General features: G+C 44.7%; 2 protein-coding genes across 5 annotated transcripts; both read right to left on the bottom strand.

Moving 5' to 3' along the window:
• Positions 1-3285: 3285 nt before the first annotated feature.
• On the bottom strand, positions 3286-12669 carry sil1 (SIL1 nucleotide exchange factor). Of its 4 annotated transcripts, none has more exons than XM_036130112.1 (12): positions 12531-12669; positions 12240-12397; positions 10533-10659; positions 8339-8444; positions 8167-8251; positions 7994-8080; positions 5794-5889; positions 5598-5719; positions 5311-5407; positions 5069-5233; positions 4190-4354; positions 3286-4092 (listed from the first exon to the last, which is right to left on the bottom strand). In XM_036130112.1, the coding sequence occupies exons 2-12, from the start codon at positions 12324-12326 to the stop codon at positions 3895-3897; spliced, it is 1335 nt and encodes a 444-aa protein (XP_035986005.1). In that variant the 5' UTR covers positions 12327-12397; positions 12531-12669; the 3' UTR covers positions 3286-3894. The 4 variants fall into 4 exon arrangements, with proteins under 4 accessions (XP_035986005.1, XP_035986006.1, XP_035986004.1 ...); XM_036130113.1 differs by having other exon boundaries at positions 12240-12458; positions 12531-12668; XM_036130111.1 differs by lacking the exon at positions 12531-12669 and having other exon boundaries at positions 3286-3855; positions 3897-4092; positions 12240-12509.
• Positions 12670-13708: 1039 nt separating this feature from the next.
• spdl1 (spindle apparatus coiled-coil protein 1) lies at positions 13709-25226 on the bottom strand. Its single transcript, XM_036130118.1, has 14 exons — positions 25089-25226; positions 21552-21713; positions 18493-18669; positions 18117-18311; positions 17823-17972; positions 16588-16686; positions 16368-16478; positions 16149-16289; positions 15156-15262; positions 14890-15010; positions 14628-14694; positions 14375-14557; positions 14206-14275; positions 13709-13993 (listed from the first exon to the last, which is right to left on the bottom strand). Exons 2-14 carry the CDS (start codon positions 21711-21713, stop codon positions 13855-13857), a joined length of 1722 nt encoding a protein of 573 aa, XP_035986011.1. The 5' UTR covers positions 25089-25226; the 3' UTR covers positions 13709-13854.
• Positions 25227-27026: the final 1800 nt, after the last annotated feature.

Raw genomic sequence — 27026 nt, forward strand, 5'->3', positions numbered from 1 at the left:
AAAGACTACTTTCAAAATAAAAGCAACAATATTCACCAGCAGACCCGAAGAATATAAATAAAACACACAGCAGTAAAAGTTATATTAACTAACTCAAGTCGATATATGAACAAATAAAATACAATTTAAATGAAAAAGGTCGACACATGTCACTGTTTTTTAATTTTTGAAAAGTAGTCTTAAGCGTTGCTACCGTAATTCATGGTGTTCACGCGACCAACAAAAACGCGCGAGGCTGGCTTGATTGTCGTTTTTGAAGTGGAACCTGTACTCTCAGGTTATCTTCATACCAACTGCATCACTGTGCAGTTCAGAAACTGAATCAATGGGAAAAATAAAATTAACCTGAACTTATTAGTAAAAATAGTTATGTTACTGAAAGTATTCAGTCTGCCATGATGATACATAAACTTGATTGACCAGCAATTCTTAATTGACAGGGTTTAGTATCATTGCTCCAGGCTTCCCACAAGGTTCTGGACAGTTTATATAGGATTTTTTGTCCATTTTTCCTAGAGGACATTTATGAGGTCAGACACTGATGTTGGGTCAGAACATAAGGCTTAAACTCTTAATTCATCCCAAAGGAGCAGGGCCAATAAATTCTTTCACACCAATCTCGGTTTTCCATGACTTGGATGGGCCTTACATGATACATTAGCCTTGTTTACATGCACACAATTTTCACGATTGGATTAAAATGTATTTGGATTAAAAAACAAAAAAATAATCAGATTGTACCGTTTATATGGGCACACAATCACTTCTGATCATAATGTGCGTATATATGCACCTGTCTTTATTCAGAATAGAACCATTCTGACATGCAAAATTATCAAATTTCCCTTAATATAAACAGAAGAAGTACTTCTGTCTTTGCTTAACAACAAAAAGCAGTGAACAGACCTGTTGTGTACAAGTTTGTTTGTATTCCAAGCGCCCAGGATGGACTTGCACCAGATTCTGATTATGGTTTAGTCGTTACTGATTCACTAATACTTCTGAGCTCTTTTAATGTTTTAAATAGAAAGGTGTATCAGGAGCCCAGACAGACTTGCTGCCCGACGTATTTCCGCACTCAACAACGCAGACATACATCACGTTTACATCAGGAAATGCTCACTCGTTTCAGTTTGCCACATTCAGAATAACTTGATCCTGTCAAGTGTTTACGTGAATGTTGATCAGATTATCAATCAGCGACCTCCAGTCAGTCGAGGCAGATGAGCGTTCACACTGAGCCTGGTTCTGGTTCTGCTGGTTGTTTTCCTTCCTGTTAAAGGGGAGTTTTCCTCTCCACTGTCGCTTCATGCTTGCTCAGTATGAGGGATTGCTGCAAAGCCATCAACAATGCAGACGACTGTTCCTGTGGCTCTACGCTCTTTCAGGAAGAGGGAATGCTGCTTGGAGAGACTTGATGCAATCTACTGGGTTTCCTTAGATAAGAAACTTTTTGACCAATCTGTATGATTTGATTGAATTTGACTTTGTAAAGTGAATAGAAATAACATTTATCACGATTTGGCTCTATATAAATAAAATAGAACTGAATAAACCACGGTACTCGTTTGGATTACAATTTCACTCCGATTTAGCTTAATCCGATCACTAGATTACGATTGGCTTGTTTACATGACACATTTTTATTCTGTTCGGCTGTATGTAAATGTAACTAATGTTGTGCAGTCAAGGTTGACAAGTCCAGCATGAAATTAAAGAATTAATGTTGCATTCTGTTGCAGTCGCAACTTGGAAATTCTGACTTTTGAGTTGGAAGAATCAGTTGAAAGTTAGACTTCCTACTCGGAAAGTGGGAGACATTTTTAAGGCCCATTGTTGGATCCAATATGGCAGCTCCACACATTAACAACAGCAAGCTCTGATAGAAACTTGTTTATTTTACAAGACAAGGTTGTAAGATAATGTCTAATCAACGATACAAGTAGCAGCTGCACGTCTAAACCAGACAAAATAAAAGTGGTGTTTGCATGTGGACAGTAAAGCTTTAAATTACTTTTATAAGAGGTACTAAGAACAAAACAGCAGCTTTCCAGATTGGAATCCTGACTTCTCTGGCTAAATGGAACGCTGTTGGCGTGTTCGTGCGGGTGCTACGCCATTCCCAGCTCCGGGTTCCAACTTCCAAGGTAAATGGAACGCAGCATTAGACTTCCTTTCACTGGAACTAGCGGGATGAGCCTAAAAAAAAGCCCCTCAGCATTACCTCCTCTGGACCAAATAGGCAAGAACTGTTCCCCTGGTCAGCCAAATCCAGACAGAAGCCTGAGTTATCACTCCAAACATGCCTCTGCTGCTCAACGCTGTGCTCTACAGGGTTCAGTAAGGATGGCTGAGACTGGAATTCACTGAGATCCTCACGGCGACCCGTTGTTCCACAGACGTTAGCAGAAGCATTCTGCATGAGTAAGAGCTGGATTTATACGTCATAGGGCATAAGAAGGGGTCATATCCCCTGAAATTAATGATCAGGAGGGTTCCATCCATGAATAGGGGCTTGCAAAAGTATTCACACCCCTTGAACTTTTCCACATATACAACCACAAATTTATTTTGTTGGAATCTTATGAAAAAAAAAAACAACACAAAGTGGCATGTGATTGTAAAGTGGAAAGAAAATTATACATGAAGTTAAACATTTTTAACTGAAAAGTGCAATGTGTACCAGTATTCCGCCCCCTTTTATCTGAGGGCAACCAATTGCTTTCAGCAGTTTCCTGGTGATTGTTAATGACTGAACAGTCCACCTGTGTGTAGTACCTCAAAGGTTTTGGTTAAAAGAATACTGGGGTCAAACAACATCACTAAGTCCCAGGAACACACCAGACAGGTCAGGGATAAAGTTGTGAAGAACTAACACTTTCACATCGTGTTGAACACACCATCCCCACTGTCAAACATGGTGGTGGTGGCATCACGCTCTGGGGGTGCTTCTCTTCAGTAGAGACAGGGAAGGTGGTCAGAGTTGATGGAAAGTCAAACACCGGGCAATCTTAGATGAAAACCTGTTGTTACAATACTTTTATACAACGCCCTTTTCAGTTTTTTATATGTAAAAAATAAAATAAAATAATTGTAATGTTATACTTCACTATTGCATACCACTTTGTGTTGGTCTTTCACACAAGATTCCATTAAATCTATTTCTGTTTGTGGATGTAATGTGACAGGATGTAGAAAAGTTTAAGGGGTGTGAATACTTTTGCAAGCTACTGTACCTCCAGCAACAAATGGATGTCTGTGTGTGAAAAAATTGATAAGACAACATTTATGTTTAAATTATTTATTTTTTAAATAAAACTTATTCGATTTTCCACAACAGACCAGGTCTTCAAGTAGAAGCTTGTGGTAGACGGCGAGGAAGATGAGATGGATGATGGCCGGGTAGCTCACTGGATGCTGCTGGAGTGACTGTGCAGCCCCAGCCACACCTGGCACAGGTAAGTGAGGTCCTACCCCTGCAGATGTAACTAGTCCTTGTAAGGCAAGTCTGTTTCAGTCCTGATCAGCCGGAGTGGACGTGTGTTTTAGTAGCAGGTCCAAACCAGACTTTGGTCTGACTACAGCAGCAGACTGAGGGAGCATCTGGCTGCTGTTTTATGTTAAACATAGGAACTAGGCAACCTTTGGTTGCTGTACAGAAGGCAGCCGGCGTTTGTGTTGATCTTCAACACAAAGAATCCACACATGTAGCCATCACTGGCAGCTAAAATCTGTCAGTTAACAGATTAGTTTAGTCTTCAATCAGAGTCCACAGCTCAGGTTCCAAATCGCCATGAATCTGAGGGACGTTCCAGCTGAGGAGTGGCTGGTCCACCAGGACGGGGCGGTTCCTTCGCTCCCGGCACCGTCCCGCTCTGCAGGAAGACATCCTGCTCACTTCACCTTGACCTGCAGCGAGTCTATAAGTTCCACCATCTCTGCGAAGTAACCGCTCTCCTCACCGAGGATCATTTCTGACTGGATCAGCTCCGAGTACTGGAGTCGGAGAGAGTGCAGAGAACCCAGCAGAGAGGAGTCCGAGCGGTACTGATCCAAACACACAGAAGCCATGGCCAACAAAGCCCGGAGAGCCTGCAAACAAGACGGCACCGAGTAACTGCACGGTCCTGCTGATGAAACCAGCCCCATCAGCTGGAGCTGCCCAGAGCCTGTGACCGGGTCGGCCCACCTTCTCCCTGTAGTCGTGCTCCGTAGACTGCAGCAGCTGGGGCACCAGACGGCACCAGCCCTTCTCCATCAGCTGGTCCTGCAGCGACACCTCAGCGTACTGACGCTGGCGCTCCTTGTGGGACGGGTCCTGGACGGCGTCTAGGCCCGCCTGGAAGATGAGCTCCTGGTGGAGCAGGACAGAGAAGAGCGTCAGGAACAAGGAGAAAGCCCTCTGCTCACTGATCCATGAGAGTAAAAACACACGCTTCAACCTAAATGCAGTCATTCTAAACTGAACTGCAGAGGGAAACTTACAGAGGAGGATCCTGATGTTTCCGTAAAGAAGACAAGTCAAGCAAAAATACTAATGCTTATCACTTCAGGGTACATTTGCTGGTAAAACCTTTCATCTACGTAAATGGTAAATGGTTTGTACTTGTATAGTGCTTTAACTAGTCTTGACGACCTCCAAAGCGCTTCACACTACAGTTCAGTCATTCACCCATTCACACCCTGACGGTGGTGAGCTATGTTAGTAGCTACAGCTGCCCTGGGACAGACTGACAGAGGCGAGGCTGCCATGCACCAGCGCCACCGGGCCCTCTGACCACCACCAGCAGGCAATGCAGGTGAAGTGTCTTGCCCAAGGACACAACGACAGAGACAGTCAGTGGAGGGGATCGAACCGGCAACCCACCAATTGCCGACGAACTCCCTAACCTCTGTGCCACGTCGCCCCTATAACGTATATCCTATATGTAGTCAAAGATGAAGCATCTTAGAAGGTTTTAGGAATAAGCTGAACAGTTAAAAACCAAGAACACTGGCTTTCTGCCGGCGGTCATATTAAAGATGAGGTGGGAATCAGTAAACCTGGCGCTTCTGATTGGTGTTTTACCTTCTCACTGATCATATCGTATAACATGGTGACGATGCGTGTGCGCAGGATTCCCCCAGCATCCGCCCTGAACAGCTCCGACAGAATCTGCAGCCCCCCATGGGACAGGAAGTGGTGCTGTGCGTAGGGGAAGTGACGTAAGAGGCAGGCCAGTGCGAACAGGACCTGGAAGCACAGACGCGTAAATGCAAAGGTGTGGTTTTGGGGGAAAGGAAGGGGGGGTGCGGGGGGTCTGGTGGTACCTTCTTTTTGACGTGAAGAGGCTGTGTGGTGGCCAGTGTTGTTAGCAGGGTCTGCAGAGCTCCCCCCTCCACAGCTTGGACCTGGACCACAGGGTTACTGCAGGGCGAGCACGGACAGATCAGAGTCACGTGGTGAACACCAACGCATCTTTTCTACAGTCTGATGGCTTCTACAGCTGAGGCAGAAGGTCCTCTAGGAGCTAGGAGTCCATTTAGTCAATAACAACAAGTCAATGAGGATTGCTGACATGGCGGTGCACAAAGATGAAAGCCCTCCCTGTGTGTACCTGGCCACAGCAGAGCCCAGGACGAAGGCAGCGTTCTCCTGTAACCTGACATCAGAGCTGTTCAGACCTCCCAGGATTAAGCTCAGACCCCCCATGGAGCACAGCGTTTGAGCATTGTCCACCTAACGCACACACCAACATGCAAAGTTACACCATGGCAGCTTAGCTTGAGCTGGCTGTGCATGCGCTGCGTTACCTGATGCACCAGATACTCCAGCTCCTGCAGGATGGCCAGCCGCTGCTCTGTAGTGGTGTCGCTGCTGTTGAACTGGTCCAGGAGGCGCCGCATTATCTGCAGTCACACGCAGCCAGAGGTAAAAGACAGAGAGAGAATGAAGGATGATCATCTGATCTAAAACCTGCCAACAGGCTGGGTGAAGCATAAGGACGGCATCTTCTCTGTTCAGGGAATGCACCAGCCCTGAGCTAAATCTGGTAACACTCCTTGGAGCGGACGTTAGCTGTGGGAAGAAAACTTAGAGTTAGCTACCGTTTCAGTGAAGTGTTCATGCAGGAAGCCAGAGGAAGCACAGCGATTTCAAAGGAAACACGTCTGTGGCTCATTCCATGAGAGACGGTGAGAGAGAGCGAGAACTCCAGCAGATAACAGGAAGGTTGCTCCAAAGTCCGCTGCCATGACACCCTGCTTTCTAACGTCAGGTAGGGAACCTCGGTTGCCCGTAGATTTCTTGGTGGGACTGAGTGAAACCGACGGGGGTCATGGTCAGCCCTCAGAGGACTGGGTGGAGGAGCACCACCAGCTCCAGCTCCTCCCTCTAGCTCATGATGTGACACAGGAGAAAGGAGAAACCAACAGAGCTCAGAGGATGAAAAGAAGCAGGATGGGACGTCACTCAGTTCAGCGCCGGAGCAAGATGCAGGACTTTTAGGATTCAGCTCCTTATCAAATAGCTTGGTAGTGTATTCTGTAGCGCCTGGGGGTCAGGAAGGCCCCTGCAAGTAGAGGGGGGGTCTACAGAAAAGGTGTGCTGACTGACCGTGTCTGAAACCTTCTTACATGTTGATGATGCTGGTATATGTGCGGCCTTCAGCTTCTGCCTCACCAGGAACCCCCCATGGAACCTGGACCACCCGCAGTTTCTACAACTAGAAAGCTGCTGGACAGCACTCAGCTCCACCAAGGCTGGTTGGCTGGTGTCCAACCAGATGCACAATGATGGGGAGGAGTGTGCCGGGCGGTACCACAGGGTGGCGCTCCTTCCCCACAGCCAGAGCTCCTACAAAGGGGACGCTGGGCCACCACCCCCACAGCTTGGAGTGGAGGTGCTGGCAGCTCCATGGAAATCTCAGCGTTGAGCATGGCTAACTGCGACTATAAGGTCCTACAGCCAGCGGGAAAAAACATCCCATCTTTGTTTTAAAGCGATGCAACCCAAAGCAGCAGGCCTCTGCTCCTAATAAGAATAAACAATAAAACACCCAAAGAAGAGACATTTGAAAACGATCCTTTCATCAGAGCTTTGGGAGGGAAAAAGATGCATCTCTTGTAAAATAGTAATTAAACTGAATGTAGTGTATAGTTGTGCAGAGAAGTATCCCAGTTACTAATACACACAAGTGATGTTCTGGGTGGATGAAGGATGGAGGAGCTGAAGGCCAAAGAGTCTTCCAGCAGGGCTGCGGCTTTGATCCTGAGGACGTGGAAAAGAGTTAAAGACCCGGATCACGTGTGTTCAGGCGTCTGCAGGCCTCCTCTGGCAGGTTTGAGGCGCTCGCCCCGTGTTCCTGTGATGGACCCGTTTGGATCGGCAGGTGTTGCTGTTTTCTGCTGAAGCTTTGTGAGGTTTCTGACCCGCTTGTAGTGTCCCACTAGGACGGATGATACCAGGTCCGGTTTAAACACGCTGCTAATCGGTACCGGCGGGAAAGAATCGGGTAAAACAGCCGTTTTCCTCTCCGCATCTCTGCGCTCAGCTCCCAGGCATCATCTGACTGACACACACTGGAAGCATTGGTTGAAGGCTAACCAGACAGGTGTTCACAGGTGAATTGATCTGTTTCCTTGGGCCTGTAAACCTAATTTATTGTGATTTTATGTTATTGGCATCTTATCCCTTTGTGTCCACTCTGTTCTCTCCCGTAGTGTCTTGTTTAATGTTCACTGTTCTTACCTGCCTTAGGACAGCGGATGCAAATTAGCCGTTGTGCTAATTCTGGCATATTTACACTGATGCTTTAAGCTGACATGTTGATAAATGCGCATTGTCCCAATTCAAATAAATAAATGAATAAAAGAGCTGAGAAGTCAAACGTGAGGGAAGATGCAGATCCAAGCTTAAATGTTGGCTAAAGCAGAGTGTGAGCGTCTGCGTCTTTCCGGGTGATGTGAGGGAGTTAACATCTACAGAGAGCACACGATGGGCCAGACTGCGTACCTGAACATCCGTCTCCACCAGCAGGTCCAGCTCAGCCATGTCCTTCTTCAACTCCTCTAGGGGCCGGAACCCGGATGGCTTAGAGTCCTGCAGACAGAGACAGGACTGTGTGTGAGTGACTGCAGCCACAGCCGTCAGCTGTGCTGTGGGGGGCTTCCACTCCGCGTCCCCACCTGACTCCTCAGGTCCTCTTTGATCTTCTTCATGGCCCGTTTCAGCTCGTCGGGATCGATGGCGGCCGTGCTCTTCTCCCCCTCCCTGCCACAACACACCGTTACTGCTGGCCGTTCCGTTCTACCGCCCACCTTTGAGCCTTTGCTCCTGATTGGCCTGATCAGAGCCCACCTGTGCTCCTGAGTCCAGTACTTCAGCTGCTCCTCCCCCAGTCTGACCTCCCTCTCTCCGGTCTGCAGGTTCAGCCTCACGTGGGAGCCCGCTGGTACCGCCTGGCCTGGGTTCCCACAAACAGAACACCATGCTGGCATCAGTGTGCATCTTTCATGCAGACAGTCAGGCGTGTAGCAGAGCCAACACCGCCATGGATAATAAAAAAAGCTTTTCATTTGCTGTCTTTTTGCTTAGAACTGCATTTTAAACACTATTCATTCAGGCAGTGAGTGTCATCCACATGTTGCTCCTGTGAGCTGCGACTGAAAGTTCTGATTCCCAGTGCTTTAGTGGCGTCTGCCATATTTGATCTGATAGAAACCATCTCAGCTCGGTTCCTCGTGACATCCTGTGAGCTCCGTGTTCTCGGCTCTCTGTAGCAGCGCCGCCTGAGTCTGCGTTGACTTCAGAGATGTGGGCAGCTAAGAGGAGCAGGAGGAGTCGCCTGCTGACCTTCTGTTAGCACTCAGGATTAATTTGGAACAATTTCAGGTTTAATCCAGAAACACGCTGCTGCACATGAAGCTCCATGTTGTTTACACCAGTCAACACAGAGCCAGAAATATTCCTGTCTCTAGCTCACAGTTCAATTCAATTCAATTCAATTTTATTTATATAGCGCCAAATCATGAAACATGTCATCTCAAGGCACTTTACAAAGTCAAGTTCAATCATATTATACAGATTGGGTCAGATTATACAGATTGGTCAAAAATGTCCTATATAAGGAAACCAGTTGATTGCATCAAAATCCCGACAAGCAGCATTCACTCCTGGAGAAGCGTAGAGCCACAGGGAGAGTCGTCTGCATTGTCCATGGCTTTGCTGCAATCCCTCATACTGAGCAAGCATGAAGCGACAGTGGGAAGAAAAACCACCCATTAACGGGAAGGAAAAACCTCCGGCAGAACCGGGCTCAGTATGAACGGTCATCTGCCTCGACCGACTGGGGTTACAGAAGACAGAACAGAGACACAACAAGAGAAACAAAAAAGCACAGAAGCACACATTGATCTAGTAATCTGTTCTACATTAGATGGTAGTAGCGGGTGAGCCGTCTTCTCTGGATGATGTCACAGTTAACAGAACGCCAGATCAGGTGTACCTACTATACAGTGTTGACCTAACTACTATCACCCACTGCAAGCAGAACTAAACGAGACCTTAGAGGATCAGAAAACAAATCAAACTCATCCTAATTTAATTTATGCTTTCTGGCCTTTTTTGTGTGGTTAACACAATTTGATTATGCTGTGGAGGACTATAAAGTTATGTTTTAGGTATAAGCAAAAGGTGTTTTAAAGAACAAAATAAATGAGATATGACTGGATGTCTAAATAAATCAGGCTCTCAGCCCTATTGGAGATGTTGGCTTTTGAGGTTTTATTGTTTGTTTTTTTGAATTTGAGCTTTATTTCACATTTAGTGTTTGTTGCCTTTAAGGTTTTACTTAAGCTTTGAATTGCTGTTATTTTAGAGCACTTTGGCCAGCTGAGTTATGTTTTAAAGTACTTTGTACCATGGTTTGGGTGAATACTTGATTCTGATTGGCTGCGGGGTGTCTGTTAAAAAGTGTTGTAGGACACCTATAAAAAAGTTCCGGTCCAACAGCCTGATTGTTGTAAATTATTGAATTGCTTTAATATTTATTTCCTAAGTGACCATGGTATAAGCGGGATAATGGCCGGCGAAGTGTCTTATCAGAAATTAAAGGACTTCTGCTTTGTGGCGGACGGTTCATGCCATCCATTCATTTCTGATAACGGAAACCTCGTCGGCCATTAGCCCTTACTTCTGAATAAAGCCGAGTTGAGAAACACACATAGCGTCAGTGCGCAGTGGGAGTGAACATAAACCAGAGAGCCCCCATGGCTTCATCCCTCACAGCTGCTCACATGAACAGAAAGACAGGAGGCAGTCATGATTTACGTCAAAAGATGCCTCTCCTCCGGTTATCTGCCATGACCAGAGCCATTAGGCAGAAATCAGGAACCATCAAAATATAAGGAGGCAGTAATTCATTAGTGGTTGCTTGGTGACGATTCCCTGATCAAAAAAGCTAAAAGGCACGTTGACAGTGCGTGGCTCCGCCATGGACCAACTCCTTCATCATCCAGAGCTAACACCAGCTGAATAAACCTGCTGACCTTACCTGGTTTAAGAGTTTGCCACTGTTCATTAGGCTGGAACACCTCTACAGCATCCTCCTCTTCATCACCACCCACTCCTCCTCCTCCTCCTCCGTCTGCATCCTCCACCACAGTCAGGGCGCCCTCAGACTGCCGATCCAGACCGAGGAAGAACATTTACTTGGAATCATTTCAAAAAGCCAACATGTGTAAACAAATTAAATAAAAGCATGACTATTGTGGCCTTTAGAGAACAGCAATCCTATCAGACCTCATGGAGGATAAGTCTGAGTTAATGTCAGGTAGCGCAGGTTCCTTCAATTATAAACAAGAGCAACAACAAAAAAACTGTTCAGAGTTATTAACCGATAAAGTGATCGTGTTTTTGTATCGTCTGCATCCAACTGGCTGGGAATCTGGATGTGACTGAAAGGAACTGGACTGAATCAAGTGAATTTGGGTTGACCAGGATTCTTCTATGGCTGGACATGAATGGGAGCCGTCTGTCTCAGATTGCCTGTTGGAAATCGGAGCCAATCCAATCCTGCCAAAAACTACCTAAAAAAGTTCAAATCTGATATTATTGTGAACTGCACTTTTTGTGATCTTCCCCCTGTCAGGAGTAGGTTGTTGAGCCGGAATTCAGCCACTTTTAAGAGCAGACGTAGGAGCAGAGGCAGGTAAACGTGAGGCAAGGCGAGGATGAGGTACAAATGAAGAATGATGACAATCCAGCAGGGAAGAGCAGACTGAGGGAGGTTTAAGTAGGTGTTGACAGGTGCGCTGGGTCAAGGCTTGATTAGACACAACAGGTGCAGATGATGAGTGAGTGGAGACCAAAGGCAACTGGGCTGGCTGAGAAGTGGACAGGACTAGAACTGTCCAAAGTCAGGAAGGCCGAAAGCTGAACCCTGACACTCCGTATCTGTTACACATTTGTTCTGGTTGTGTCCGTACTCTAAAACTTTCTGGCAACGCTTTTGTAACTATGCGGATTCAAATGTTTTAAAAGATTTTCAGCTTTGATGGGAAAACATTCTATTTGGTTTTCAGCTGCAAAGTAAAGTGTTTCCCTAAACGTTCCTTATCAATCTCTTAATTATCTTAGGCAAATTTCACTTGCATAAATTTAAATGTCTAAAGAAAAAGCCAGAATTTGATTGATCTTAAGCAATATTTTTATACCATTGGACCCTCCACTCACCAGAAGGCAAACAAACAATCATATCAATCTGTCCCAACTTAAAATTCTGAACAACTTAATGTTGTAGATGTTTGTAGAAAAGTTTTTTTTTTTTTTACAGCACATGTTTGTCAGTTTGTCTTTCCTCCTGACTTTATGTACTTGTTTATTGTGACATACCCCCTGGCATATTTGTATATTTTTTTTATACTGTTGAACTTGTTTATTCTTTAGCTGAAATAATAATAATAAAAAAAAATAAAAAAGAGTAAATGACTGGGTAACACCGTGTGGAGCTGGGTTTATCTGAACAGCTGGGTCAGTCCTCCACTCTGGAGGGTTTCCTTGCGGGGACGCAGACACGCCGCCTGAGTAACTCAGGGTTTGTTTTTTACAGTAAACCTTTCATTGTTGGAAGTGTTGTGCTGAAAGTAGCATGTTTGTTGGTTATATTCAAGGGCCGAGGTGCTACATTGCAGGTCAGAGCTCAGAAACAAACGTGTGACGCAAAAACGAGCTCCGACGGGGGAGCAGGATCAGAGCTCACCTTGTGGCTGAGAGCCGAGCCGAGGAGCGGCAGCAGGAGAACCAGGAAGCACCATGTGAGGGAACCTCCTCCGGCATGAGAGAACATCCTGGAACAGGAGACCAGCACAACAGAGAGGCGGGGAACGCGCCGGCGGACCGTCTCTGAGCTGGGTCTGGCTGTCAGCACAGAGGAAGACGGTGGGGATGAAGAACACGCGCCATGTCCGGCCTGGGAAATCTGAACACGAATGGTTACCATGACCACCGCTCATTAAACACGTATGACGAAGAGACGCGACCCCGAACTCACCTGGAGAGCAGCAGCAGGAGTGTATCCTCCACCTGTCACCCTCACCGGGATTGCTCCAACGCTCCCATTGGTCCACGTAGTCCGCGGTCGTTCAGCAGGGACGCTGCTCAGTGGCGCCACCTGCTGGCGCGGAGCGCTCTTCTAGCCAATCAACAGGCCAGTGAATGGGGAATAAAATGCAACACAACGCCCGCCGCCCGGCCACAGGCTGGAAACAGCCAATCATGTTTCAGCTTACGCCTAACTGGGATCCAGCTATTTTCCATTTTATTAGGTCTCCATGCAAAAATGTATCAAAAACATAGATGAGGTGAAGGCAGATAGATCAGAGTAAATGTTGTTCACTGTGTGCCTTTAGGGAGACGTCTGTGTCTGGATGAAATTGTAGAATTTTTAAAAACTAGAACTGGTATGCACATGTTCAAGTTTCTTTACAGAAGGTTGAATGTATTACAAGTATAAGCACTATTTGGTAAAAACGGCCCTCATCAAGCTGCACACCAACAAGCTCTGGCATATTATAGCAGCATGTCCAACCAGTGGTGGCATTCCATTAAACTGGTTGGTTTCCTTGCAAGTCAGGTCCTTCACAAAGATTACCGTTAGCCTGCTGTATACAAAATCAGTCGTGACGTTTGTTGGAAACCATTAACATTTTAGAGTAAGGTGACCAGATTTCTCTGACAACCGGGGATGTCTCTGATTTTGTTAAGCTTGGGTGAACCAGCGGACCTGGGTGGTGTCAACAGAGAAACTCCTGCTTCAAAAGCAACACCTGAAAGCTCAATTGAAAAGCAAACTTATTAATTTGGAAAGAACTAAATCCTTCTAGAGAAAACTACAATAAAGTTCAGTAGGTCCTTCTTTGTTGATGGGGCCGACTTCAGCCCAATTAAACATTTTGGGACTGCGCTTAAGATGCAGACCATGCTAGGAAAGCTTGTTGATGGCTACGGAGTGTCTAGCTACTCTTGCAGAGATCCATTTAACCCGAGTTAATTCATACACAGTACCATGTTGAGTGGGTGTAGTTTTCAAAGGCACTGTAAGACGGTTTGAAAATGTCTAACAGTTCTAAGGCTTACAATAGTGTCAGTGGATCTCCATAGAACCAGGAAGGAGTGATACGGTGAATTCCCCTCAGACAAGTCGGAATCAAAGTGAAAGCAATGACAGAAGACTTTCCACAGTAACTTTAATATTTAAATCCATAGCAAACACAGCAAATGTTCTGGGAAACAGTTTAGAAAGTGGGGAGAGAAAGATCTGCAAGAAAGAGTTTTCAGAGCGCGGCCAAAGGCCCACAGACACATTGAGGCAGACTCTACTGCTGAGCACACTGGTTCTCCATGGTGTTACTGGACGTCACGTAGATCCCTTCTGTCTTTGGTTTCTTTCTCCTTCCCTCTGGGTTGTTCTGCTGCTTATTCTCCTCCGTCTCTTCTTTCAGGTCAGAAAGCCAACTGAGGGCACAACCACAAAAACAAACATCACTTCTCAGGCGGCAACTCGGTTTTGTCAAGCTCTCGTCTGCTCTTGTTCAAAAATAAAAGAACAAAAAGCCAAGAAAGAGAAAAAGTGAGTTTAAATGCTCCTCAGGCAGTTAAGTGGCGTCATTAGCGGTGGCTAGCAGTAGCAGCACAGTCAACGACTGTCTGCTTGGTCTCACACTGACCTGGGACCAGGGATGACATCAGGCTCAGCAGAACTGATCTTCACACACTTTGCAGGTTTCACCTCAGGTTCTGGAACAGAGAAGGAATGATGAGCAGTCAGACTTTCCTTTGGTGCCAGGTGTTTGGTACAGATGTGGTAGTCGGTTCCCAGTATGGCTCACTATCTACCTTGGGTAGCAGTAGCTGTCTCTGCAGGCCTGTTTTCATCCTGACAGGCCACTTTCTTCTTGTCCGTGTCCTCCGTCTTCACAGCAACAGTCTGCTCTCTATGGGTGGTCCCGTCAGGTTCTGGCTTCACATCAACAGGAAGCTTTTCCTTTCTTTTCCACTGGATCAGGTTCTTCTTCACTTCTGCATAGATTCGAAGCAGCGGAGTTAGAGCAGAACAGCTAACCAGCAGATGTTTGAGCCGTTCTGTTACCTTTGGGTTCATATTTTTGTTGAAGCTCCTCCACACGCAGCTGCAGCCTGATCTTGTCGCTTTGAGTCTGTAGGAAAAGAAACAAAGGAGCTCGTAAAAAGGCAGACGTCCTACCAAGGAACGGTGGTGCAGCCTGAAGATCAGAGCTGCTCTTGTGAGATGCTAAATCGAAGCCTTCACGGAGCTGGTTCCAGCAGCAGAAGCTGCTGTGAACGGACAGTTTAGGAAGTGAGAGATGGGAGCAGAAACAAAGAGCGGTTACCTGTTTGAGGAGCCGCTCAGACGTAAACAGTTTCCTCTCCAGCTCCAGAGCTCTCTGGCTCTCTGACAGCGACTTCATCCTCTGCTGTGACAGCTCGTCTCGCAGCTGCTCTGCATCCTTGCTGAGCGCAGACACACACAGGCTCATGTTAGCGTCTGGTCCTTTAAACTAAGCTCCTTCCATGGGTTTCATTGTTACAGGGGTTCCTATGCTTCTCAGCTGTCTAAATTGCCCCACATTGACAGCGGTGCAGCACTTGAACTCACACAGAGCTGTTGAGCTTCAGCTTGAGCAGGTCGGTGTAGTACGTCTCATCTTGACCATCAGCAGCCTCCGTTTGGACAGGATTGGCTGGCTGGCCTTTCAGCAACGTCTACATACACAGAAACGCATACTATTGCATGGCAACATTTTCAGACTTTAAAGCTATAGCACTGAGTAAAACGGTCCTTCCATCCTGACAGTAGTTAATACATTATGTATTCAGAAAAAGGAGGTGAAAAAATTAGATCTCTGTAAGAGCTGCAGGCCTGCAAAGCTCTAACCAATCGCTGCCATTCGGTCCGATTGGAAAGAACCAATCAGATGCCTTCAGTGTTTCATCCTACCCACACCCCGTTTGTCCCTCGAGTTTCGGGGGTATCTATCAGTTGTCCCACATGCCAATCATTCTGATGCGCTCACATGACGCCAGTATGCGTCAATGCTCCTTGTTATTTTCTGCTTGCTGGCTGCGGTTGCGCACTGTTTATGTATCTGGTTAGCTAAACGGCTAGCTTCGGTGTTAGCCGTTCAGTATAGCTCCACTTCTTTCACCGTATACTTTGAAATGGATAGGTGCAAGAAGCAAACTGAGTACATATTTATGAGATGAAGACCTCAGCAGAAACAAATAAGAATTCAAAATTCCATTTTTTTTTTAAATTGCCAACTCTACCTTAAAGTAAAAAAAAAATAATTTAATAGAATTTATTGCTTTTGCTTACTTCACAATTGTGTACTACATTATGTTGGTCTATCCCATAAATCTCAGTGATATAACTTGATCTTTCTGGTTGTAACATGACACAGTTTGATCAAATTCAAGGAGTAGAATTATTCCACGCACTAAAGTGGATAATCTGTAACAGACAACCCAGTAAGCTCCTCACATTCAAAGGGTCCCTGGCTGAAACATGTCTGTGGACTTGGTAAATATCCGTTTTGTCCAGTCCTTTCTGAGTCCTGTGCTGCAGGCAGAACAGAAACTCGATGCTCACCTCCATCTTCTCCAGCCTCTGCAGTTTGGTCATCAGATTCCAGATCTCTGCATTTTTCTCTGACAGCATGGACTGCAGCCTCTCCAGCTGAGCAGGGTCAGCCCTGGTACCCTGCAGCTGCATCAGTGTGGCTATCTGGACCTGCACAGTATGTTAACCTTGTCATTGCAGGAACTTTACCACATGCTCAATCCAGCTGTGCTTTGGGAGCCACGGTACCTTCATGCACTGCATCTGCTGGTTTCTGAAGGCGTGCATTTTCTGCAGCGACTGATACTGGACCTTCATGCTGATGAGCTGCCTCTCCATTGCAGCTCTCTTATCTTCCAGCTGTAATACAACAGACGTAGTCCTGCTGAGAGGGTTTAGTGCTAAATAACGCTTTGCTTATGATAGTGTGCCATCCAGCAGAGACAGTGTGTGCAGTCCATTTCTTTACCTCACCAAACAGGGAGTTTCCTTTGCTGTTGGGGTCCTGGGCCTGTTGAAGAACCTGATCTAACTGGATCTGGAGATCCCGGTTCAGATCTCGAGATTTCTGTTTTGACACAAAACAAACACATCTGAGTGTGCTCAGATTGAGACATAAACAGAATCCCACTGCTTTGCATCTCATTATAATCAAGTTGATAAATCCAAGACAGAAACACTCAGAAACTTAATTTTCCTCTCCCTACAACCATTGGGTTTTTGTTGCTGACACTGATTTCTGTTAAAGTCCAACTTACGGTTTCTGTTTGGGTGTTTTTCTGTCTAAGAACCATTGCACATAAGTACAAAGTGTGAGGCAGATTTTGTAAAATAGGTAGTGGTTTTGAATCCTACAGAAAATGAAGGATTAATATGAATATCTCTGTTTGCCCCAGACTAAAGTTGCAAAATATTTATACCATTAAATCAGAATCAACTTTATTCTGCAAGTTTGTGGGTCGAAACATAAACCGCACTTCTGATTTCAACGCTCGCATCATAAAAACACAGACAGCAAACTACATCATATATAAAATATAAAAAACTCTGCAGGAAAACGTAGAAACAGGCGCACAATGTGCAAGTGGGGCATATAATATATATATATATATATATATATATATATATATATATATATATATATATATATATATATATATATATATATATATATATATATATATATATATGCACACTCATCAAACCCTGTCTACTATGTAGAAAACATACCTAAAAAAAAGAATACATGGATAACTCACAATTGCATGCGGTGTTTTGTGATATCTATGGATTAGTTGTCTAACATCCCATAGCATTAAACGCACCAGTCAGACAGCAACTGCTGTTACCAGAATCAATGAGGAAAACTGCCTCAGGGAATGAAAGGATAGGTTTGTCTAATTCAAGTCTCCAGCATTGACCTCATTTCCAAATAATGTAATTATTAAGCAGTAGATTGTACATCGTTGTGCCCACACCTCAAGTAGTTGTTGGTGCTCTCATTGCCTGTAAGGAATTTGTAAACCGGGATAACTTCAATGAGAATGATAGTTTTAGTAAATGTTCGGAGTCCGGATTAAAACTGAAACACAATTAAATAAACACCCAGGTACCTACCAGTAAGTTAATCAACGTCCATCCCCATCATCATAGGTTCAGAGTCAAACCAAGCTGAAAAGAAACGACTTGAGCCCCTGTAGTTACCTCCAAAGCGTTAAACCAGGACACAGCTTCTTTCTCCCTTTCCTCCTTCTCCTCGGTGATGCGCTCCACCTGCCTCTGCAGGTTGCTGTTGCTCAGCTCCAGCTGCTGCTCCCTGTAGCGACTCTCTTGCAGGGTCTGCTCCAACTCCACCTGGATCAGAAGGACACTTCATCTCACTCGCTAACGCAACACCTGACTCAGACGAAACAAAGACTCAGCATCCATGCGCTGAGTCTTCACTTCTCTGAGGTCAAACATAGCTGTTGTGCAGATGAGCTGAATCCTTAGTCTCACCTTAATGCTCTCCAGCTCCCTGATCTTCAGCTGTACCTCCATCATCTCTGATGTCATGGAGCTCTGGGTGTCTTCTTTCAGAGCTCGCAGCTCCTCCGTCTTGTTGTTCAGCGTCTCGGCCTGCACTTCCAGCTTGTGCTTCAGCTGTTTTTCATTCAGCTGGTACTCCTCCACAGCTGCCTGCAGCATCAGGACCTGAACACGCAAGAAAAGCCAGCCATTGTGGCGTGGAGCTGCCAGGACCGAGACACAAAGGCCTCTCTGCTGATATACACTCATGAAACCTAGCCTCTGGACGTCAGCAGCCCGTAAGAAGGAGCATGTGATGAGTGTGTGTGCTCTCTAACTAACCAAAGCCGGCAGCAAACAGCTCTACCTTGTTCTGCTGCTCATTCAGTGCCATGCTGTGGCTCCTCTCCAGATGTTCCTGATGCTCCTGAAGCTGTTGTGCCTGCTGCTTCTTCACGCTCTCGTACTCCAACTGCAGAGACTCCAGCATCCGATTCTTCAGCACCACCTCCTTCTGAAGCGAGTACTTGTCTTGCTCAAGAGCCTAAGACACACACACACACACACACACACACACACACACACACACACACACACACACACGGCTTGTGTTTTTTCCAGCCCAACGCGTTCAAAAGAAGCACAATTGACATTTTGTTTTTAGATTTTGGGATTTTATTGAGATAGTTGTTGTTGTTTTTTCGCAACTCTGTAGGAGTGATCACAAAGCCACTGTTCAGCCTGAAGCAAATAAAATCTTTGCCGAAAAAGTGTGCACCCCTAAAAAAAAATAGAAAGCCCCCATTTAGTTTCTTTCTGCAGCCGGGTTTGATTGATCGGGCGTCCTGCGTGCATACCGTGAACTGCGGATGTTTTATCCAGCGTACCAATCACTTACATTTCTTGTGAAATGTAAGTGATTGGTAGTAGCATGTAAACTAGTCGGCACCTAGAGTCGTTTCTTCTCCAGTAGGCAGAAGGCAGCAGCCACCATGTGGCACAGAAGAGCTCGCTGCACGTCCTGGTCTGCTTGGAGCAGTTCAGTGCATCAGTACCCTACATAGAAAACTGTTTGATGGGAAGATTTCATCCGGCTGAGCAGATTACTGGGTGACCGTGGTCGTCAAAACAAGAGCTTTGGGTGCTCGGACTACTTCCAATTGACGGTGTGTTTCCGTGCTGAGCCCCCCGCACTGTTCTGTTCGTTTGGTAGATTCCGGGTTTATTTGTTCACTGTAAATTATTTGGTCCTGTCTGTTGTGCCATCAAGCCATGAGGAGAAATCAGAATGGGTTGTAAGCAAAGGAATTTCACACTGCTGCATCCACGCAGAGGCCGCCTCTCACAGCAGGGTGCCATCAGTGCTATAAAGCTCTGTTCCCACAGACAATCGTTCTCAGTCCCGTTGCTCCTGGAGCGACAAAGGGGGGGATTTGTCTTCGTCCAGAGGACCTGACTGGACTCAGAGAGCTGCAGGCTGGATCGAAGCTAAGTCTGCAGTCTAGCTTCTGCGTAACCAGACGCCGGAGCTAAGAGCAAAAACTGAGCTGAAGTCGCCCGCTGCATGGCTGAGTTTCACATGCCAGAGACCCAGAGCCGCATGCTAGCTGCTGCCCGTTGCTGATATAAGTAGCTTTCCCTTGGAGTAATTCAACAGCTTCCAACTGGATGCCCCAAATTTAACCGAACTGAGAGACATCAACAGGTTTGGCAGAGAAATAAACAGGGATAGTTAAATGGTTTATTTAGAAGAAGGTTTACTTAATGCGTTTTCACTGTGTTTTTGAAACACAAGGAGCTTACAGGATAGCGCTCCCCTAGCTTCTTCGAACCATGCCATGCTGATGTGATTCGAACGCATTTTAATGGTTATAACAAACATTATCTCCACAAGGGTTTTATACATAGATGGGATATTGATGTTTGCATTTTCCGGTCCGCTCATTATGACCAGAATAAAGTCGACGCTTTTTAAAATTAGCTCCGAATGTCCGCTAGCTAATGCTATTAGCTTCCGTATAACTTCCACTCTTCCCGGACATGCTACTACGGTTCGTTTCAAACATGAGGTTTGTTTCGTTTCGCTCCACTATCGTTCGATAGTGCTGAGAGTTATTACCGCATTAATATGGAATATTAATGTCGATTTAATGGTGGTTTTGTATAACTTTAGGATTAACCTATTTTAGCGACTGAACGCTACAGCGACCCCTAGCGTACCGGAAGAATAATCGCATTAATAAACTTAAGCATCCCTAAAGTTTAATAGTTTAAAGAAAATCATTCTTTAAAGTGTTATTTAATCAAATAATGTTTTGTTTAACTCAGGATTTGAATTGTGAATGGGTTGAAACACCTGCCAAATGTTGTTCTAAATTAGTTAAGCTAATTTAACGCTATTCCATGTTCTTTAAGTTGAACTTTGGTTCTTTAACTCAGATTTGCAGTGAACCAGGATTCACTGAATTATTCTGATGATGATCAACCACTTTGTTTTGTCTTTTGTTTCTTTTTGGTGTGTAAATAGTTCCTTAGCTTCCCTTCCTTTTTACCTTCATTTTGCTATGTAGTTTAGTTAAGCTTCACTAGCCTAGTAGAGAGGATTTGTTGATTGAAATATAGTGTTAATTCAGGTGAACAGCATTCTATAGTGATGTTCTCTGGATCTTAATTTTGTTTCTGTTAATAAATTCTTGAACTTGAAGAGAAGTTGTCACTCATTTATTCTATATGTGTGCAGTTTGCTGTTAAAAGATTGCCAGTGCTTGTATCATCCCTTTCAGCTATTGTCCTGATATCAGCTCTTGGGCTGATATTCACCGGACAATACCTAACAGACAGAGTTATTTATTAAACAGTGTGTAATAGCACAACAAGTCCATGTTTTCCACATCGGTGAAATTATGGGCCCCAGTGAATAGCTACTTTATGGATATAATAGATCACCAGGGTTTCTCCCAGCATATTATAAGCCTGGTAGGCCGCCAGGCTTAACTCACACAGACTGTCGTCTGTTAATTTTAAATGCGTGGATGTTTGAGAGATATAAAACGGTGAGTAAAGTTCCTGTACGGGAGAAAATCTCCCAGTCGAAATAGCTAACATGCTAGCTGTCATTAGCTCGACGCACACCACGGTAGCGTGCACACTTCCCAGAGTTCACAGCGTCACCTACTGCCAGGGTTAGCCTATATGGGAGAAATTTTACTGAAGCACCAGCTTTACAGAGTGGTAGGAGCATGAAGGAGGCTGCTGATGCTGGCCGCTGCGTGATGCACACCTGGGGGGCAGCGTGTGGTCTATGTGCGCTGTTTAACAAGCCTACAGGGGGATTTTATCTTCCTGGGCGGGCCGCCCAACTACAGCCTATGTACGGGACACCCTCTAATGCCGTTGTGTTTCTGTCATTTGGACAGAGCTCCACACCTCTAGTGCATTGGTCATTTCCACTCTCTGTTCGTCCAGCCTGTCCTGGAGTTCATCCAGCTGTTTGAGCAGATCCAGGCCCGCCTGAGCAGCCCGACGGCCCTGCTCCTCGCTCTCCTTCAGCTGGCTCCTGAGCAGCTCAATCTCATCCTCTGGTGCCATCTGAGGGGGAGAGAAACAGAAGGTTTATGCCTTGTTATTCAGAACAGCTCAACCAGTCACACTGAAACACAGCAGTATAGCAGATCATTAGTGGTGGTAAACCCACATTTACCATCTCTTCTTTAGTCGGTCATCACAATGTTCCCATCAGTATCCCTAAGCTTTCACATTTCGCCCACTGACGTTCCATACAGATAGAGCCAAATCGTATTGAATTGAAAGCCTTTATTGTCAATGAACTGAGGCAGAACAACAAAATTCAGATTACAGCTTTATTTGCCAGTTATGTGTCGTGTACACAGACGAAGAATTGGCGATATCGGGCCGAAGAGGCTAGAGTTAATGTAGTTATGGCGTACGGGAAAAAGCTTTTAGTCAGTCTGGAGGTCAACAGTCTACCAGCTGCACCACTGTGCAGTCCGGGTTGGAAACAGATGAGAGAAGAGGAGGGAGAAAAATGTCAGCGCTTTATTTAGCACCTAATATAAAAAGCTGTAAACCTTCCGGATCAGAGGCGTAACAACGCCTTTGTGAGAAAACAAAGGAGAAACAGGGATTCTTGGTCTCGCTGATAGAACATTTACACTAAAAAAACAACAACAAAAAGAACATTGAGGAACGTGGAAGTTAAAGTTATCAGGCCTGAATGTGTCAGATTTCTGGTCCCTCCCAAGTAGAAGAGAACCCATTTGAAAAGTACTAATAAGACACATATTTAAAGCTGAGCTAAAGAATCGCCATGTTACACACAGTTACACTACAGCTCCATTAGAGATGTGTTTTCAGTCCATGTTGTCAGATTTGGTTTGTATCTATGGGTCAGAACTTGTTCTGCATTGTTATTATATCCAAATTACATTTTATGTACACAAGTATCTCTTGACAGACCTGGGGCCTCATGCATAAAAGAGTGCACAGCTTTCATTACAAATTTGGCACCGCAAACAAATTTCTAAACTTGCGGCGCATATTAAGCGTCAGACAGTGGTGGGCACAGCTGAGCATAAAGCTATCTTCTCCAGCTTATATTCCGCAAACAAAAATATTAGCTTCACTACCGTTAAACAGATGATAAATGAGGAAGTTTGGGGAAGATAGCCGCTAACTCCAGGCCAGGGGCTGCCACTCAATCTGTGTGACACATCTTCAGATAAAAGGGGCTGCACCTACACACCCATCACACTGCATGGTGGTGTAGGGCTGGGCGATTTTACCAAAAATCTAAATAAGGATATATTTCAACCATGATTGCGATTTAATTTTGACTTTTCTCTGCATTAACCACAAGCAACAAAAATGGTCTGTAGATAAAGATGTTGGTAAATGAGGATTATTTCAAACAAGGAATGTAACTGATTTTATCAATCAGAAGAGAAGAGCTTGTTGAGCTGGACATCAATCCTTGTTGAACCTAACGTGAAACCACCAAACAAGTCTGTGTATTAAACTGATTGACCGGTACTTCACGCTGGGGAGATTCTGGTAAAAACAGTATGATTATATAAACTCTGAAACAAATAATAAAATGAGATTATCTCACTGCTGCAACTCTCTTCCCTTCCATGTGGAGCAAACCCACTTTAAACATCTTACCGACGCCTAAAGGACCATTAATCCATTAATTGTTCCATGATCCATTAATTGTTACATAGCTAAACGCTGCAGACCTCTGGGATTTGGAAATTACGTTTTTTAAAATTGCAATTATATTGCTAATGTGATTAATTGTGCAGCCCTATGTTGGAGGGCATAGCTGTTTTAGTTCAGCATAAATTACTTACATTTGTACTTTTACATAGAAGTGAAAGCGCTTGAGGAGAATATTCTATCCCTTTGTGTCCAGGCAGCTACTTTTTTCAGAAAAAAAGTGTGTGGGCAGCCAGAGTTGCCCATTCTTGTTAGAGAAACAAGTAACCAGCCCTGCAAAAAAATAGGGCATAGGGTAGGCCATAGGGTAAGCAGTACCCGGTGTTTTGTACGGAAATGTTGGAAAAATTCCACTGCATGGAAAATTCGTCTACAGTGACGTAAAGGGCTCATTGGTAGTTATCACAATAAAGGAAGTCGCTGACACCAAGGTTGAGACAACCAGGTATTGGGTTACTCTTCCTCACAGGGCCAGATTGGTTTGAACCTACGCTTTGTTCCATTAATAAATTAAATCATGATTTCTAAACTAATTTTAGCATTCACTAAGGCTACCTCTGTCTAATAGTAAAATTGGACGAAGCCACTCATCATCCTGGACCCCAGCTCCCTCCACATCCTTCCACCGGCGACCCTCCAGCAGTGCCAACGCTGCCGCCGTTCCACAATTACGCAGCAGATTACGCAGCTATTTAAGGACACGTGTGGCTGTCTCCAGCTGAGGAGTCCAAACACCTGCTTGTTAGAAAATAAATCTGCCGATCAGACCTCGTTTTCTTTTTCACATGTAGATGGCGCGCATTTCCATCTACATGTGACGTAAACAGAGGAGTGATCAGTTTATGTCTGGCTGAGGTCGTTTCCTTCATTTTTGAGGTGTGTGAGGTTGCTGTAGTTTATGTGATTCTGTAAGATCCAACTCATGTAAACAAACATCGGTTTCGCTTAACCTTGAGTTAAATACCACTAAACGGAGTTAGACTCCAGTGTATCCGGGTGAGGTTTACTACTTTGTGGTTTGTTATTGTCCACTGAAAAAGTTTACGTTGCTTCAGCCCATTTTCCCGGCAGGTCAAACATTTATTTATATAATGGTGCTGGTGTTTATCGCCAGGATTCAATGGGCGAGAGGCGGGGTACACCCTGGACAGGTGACTAGTCTGTGGCAGGGCAACACAGAGACAACCATTCACACACACTCAAGCCAGAGTACCCGGAGAGAACCCACGCATGCGCAGGGAGAACATGCAGACCCAGGGTTGGACTCGAACCCAGAACCTTCTTGCTGCAAGCGCATATATATATATATATATATATATATATCCCGTGCAGCCAGTTCTACTGCTGGAGGAGGGTTTAATGATGGTTCTAAGTGGGCCAACACTTGATGCCATCACCGGGACTCGCGGAGCTTTATTTCTCAACAGACATGGCGGCCACGGGCAGACGCCCCGGTAGAAACACATCTAGTTACTTCTGTTCACCGTGGCGACATCACCGAAGCTCCAGGAAGGAAAGCCTTTAGTCAGGTTCCAGCAGAGTTATACTGCAGCAGTGAAGTAAGCGTCTGAAAGGCCCAGCAGCCGTTTCACAAACATAGTTACGCTGTCGGTTAACGTTCTTCTTCTTTTAAAATTGATCCCAGCTCAAATGTCACAAAAACCATCAGCATACCTGTTCGCTGAGAACCAAAAACATTCCGTATGGAATACGATCGTAACACATTACCTTTTCAACAATCCCTTCTGTCAACCCGCCGCAGTTTGAATCCACTTCTCCTCACTGACCTATCGCGATAGCGCTGGCTCGTTCCTAACGAGAGTTTCGCCCCATGACGTTTAGCCACAGCGACCTCTACCGATCATTAAGAGGTCAGCTCTGTTTCTAGCAAACGCTTATCGTTTATGGAAGCTAAAAACTAATCCCAATTTCACATTTGGTCTAAAATAACATGTATAATTCATTAATAAAGGTAATGGAAGTGTTTTTGTTTTGCAGTGTTGTTAATTTCCCCTTTCTTCTTAAGTTAATCAGTTATGTGACTTCTTTATGGTGTTTAGTTCTGCCCCTTTACAGGCTGCCGATCTGTCCAGGTGTACCATTGCCCGCTGAAGATGGAAGTTTAATTCCTTGTTTTATGGTGAAGCACCTTTTTGATTTTTTTGAAAGGTGCTTTATACATTTTAATAAACGTTACTATAACTCTGAATTCACTTTTTTCGTTCATTCAGACGTTTGATTCATTTACCCGTTTTACTCTGGCTATTTTAATAGCTACACCTTAATAGAACTGGGTTCAGAACTGCCTTAATTCTTCATGGCATTGATTTAACGAGGTGTCATTAACATTCCTCAGTTATGTTTACATGATAGCTTGTTGATTGCACATCCATGATGGGAACCTGCTGTTCCACTTCACCCTAAGGTTGCTATCAGACTGGGATCTGTTGGCTGTGGAATCCATTTGAGGACCAACAAATCATTGCCTTGTTCAGAGGCAATGATTTGTGAGATGATCTGAGCGTTGTGACACAAGTGGAAGCAGGTGTGGCTTTCTGCTGCAGAAGCCCATGTGCTTCAAGGTCCCACCTATTCTACACATGTTCTTAGTGAACATATTCATCTAGTTTCAACCAATTCATATTCTAGTATTTTGCAGCATAACTTGACATTTTGTTCCAGTAACGTTGTTGCAACATGAATGAAACACCCAAAGAACGGTCAAGCAGCTTGGTACCTGGCTGTATTGCTTCCCAGTGAGGCGTGATCGCTGTGGATTCACACTTTGAACAGGTCTCATTCTGCCTGAAAAGCTGCTAAATACCCCACTTTTCCATCACTTAGGAGATCCCGCATTTACTAAAGTCATACAGAGAAAATCTAAGCATACATTGTGATATTTTAAATTAAACTTTGAGAATACAAGGGAACCAATAAGTAATGAACACGGCAACATTTTTATAACGGTCTTATTGACCAGAGACTCAAAGATGTCGCCACTGGGCCAAATAATCCACACATGCAGAGAAATCTCAAAGACATCAGGGTTATAAAGTGGACACAGGGTAGAAGCGCTGGACATGATGTACAGAAGCTGCAAAAAGGCACAGAAAGCCAAGAAACCGGCTGAAATCTGTAAGTCTACAAAACCACACGCCTCCCTATCAGTGCAAGCTAATATCTGCGGGTTTAGTGCTAATTAATGGCCTAAAAAGGTTTGATCATTAGTAGTTTGGCACAAGTGAAGAAGATATTATATCTAGATTAAGGTTTGGACATACAGGTTTAAACAGTACTCTTAAAATAATTAATAAACATGATACAGGTTTCTGTAGTTATTGTGGGAAATTGGAAACAATACAAAATTTTTTTTAGAATGTAGTATGTTCGAGAAAGGGAGGAGTTATTTAGAAATTTAAATAGGAATAAAAATAAGTTAGATATTAGAAATTTGCTTCAAAGATCATCGGGGGATGTAGTTTTTAATAGTATTTTTAATTTTCTAAGGAGAACAGGTATTATGGGAAGATTATAGTGGTTTTACATCTGATCCATACTCCAGTCTAGAAGGTGGCGGTAATGCACCTGAAAGTTGTTTGCCAACCGCCATAAAAAAAAACAAGAAGAAGAAGAAGAAGAAGAAGAAGAAGTAGTTTGGCACAAGCA

The sequence above is a fragment of the Fundulus heteroclitus genome, unplaced genomic scaffold (genome assembly GCF_011125445.2).
Source record: "Fundulus heteroclitus isolate FHET01 unplaced genomic scaffold, MU-UCD_Fhet_4.1 scaffold_28, whole genome shotgun sequence".
Taxonomy (NCBI): domain Eukaryota; kingdom Metazoa; phylum Chordata; class Actinopteri; order Cyprinodontiformes; family Fundulidae; genus Fundulus; species Fundulus heteroclitus.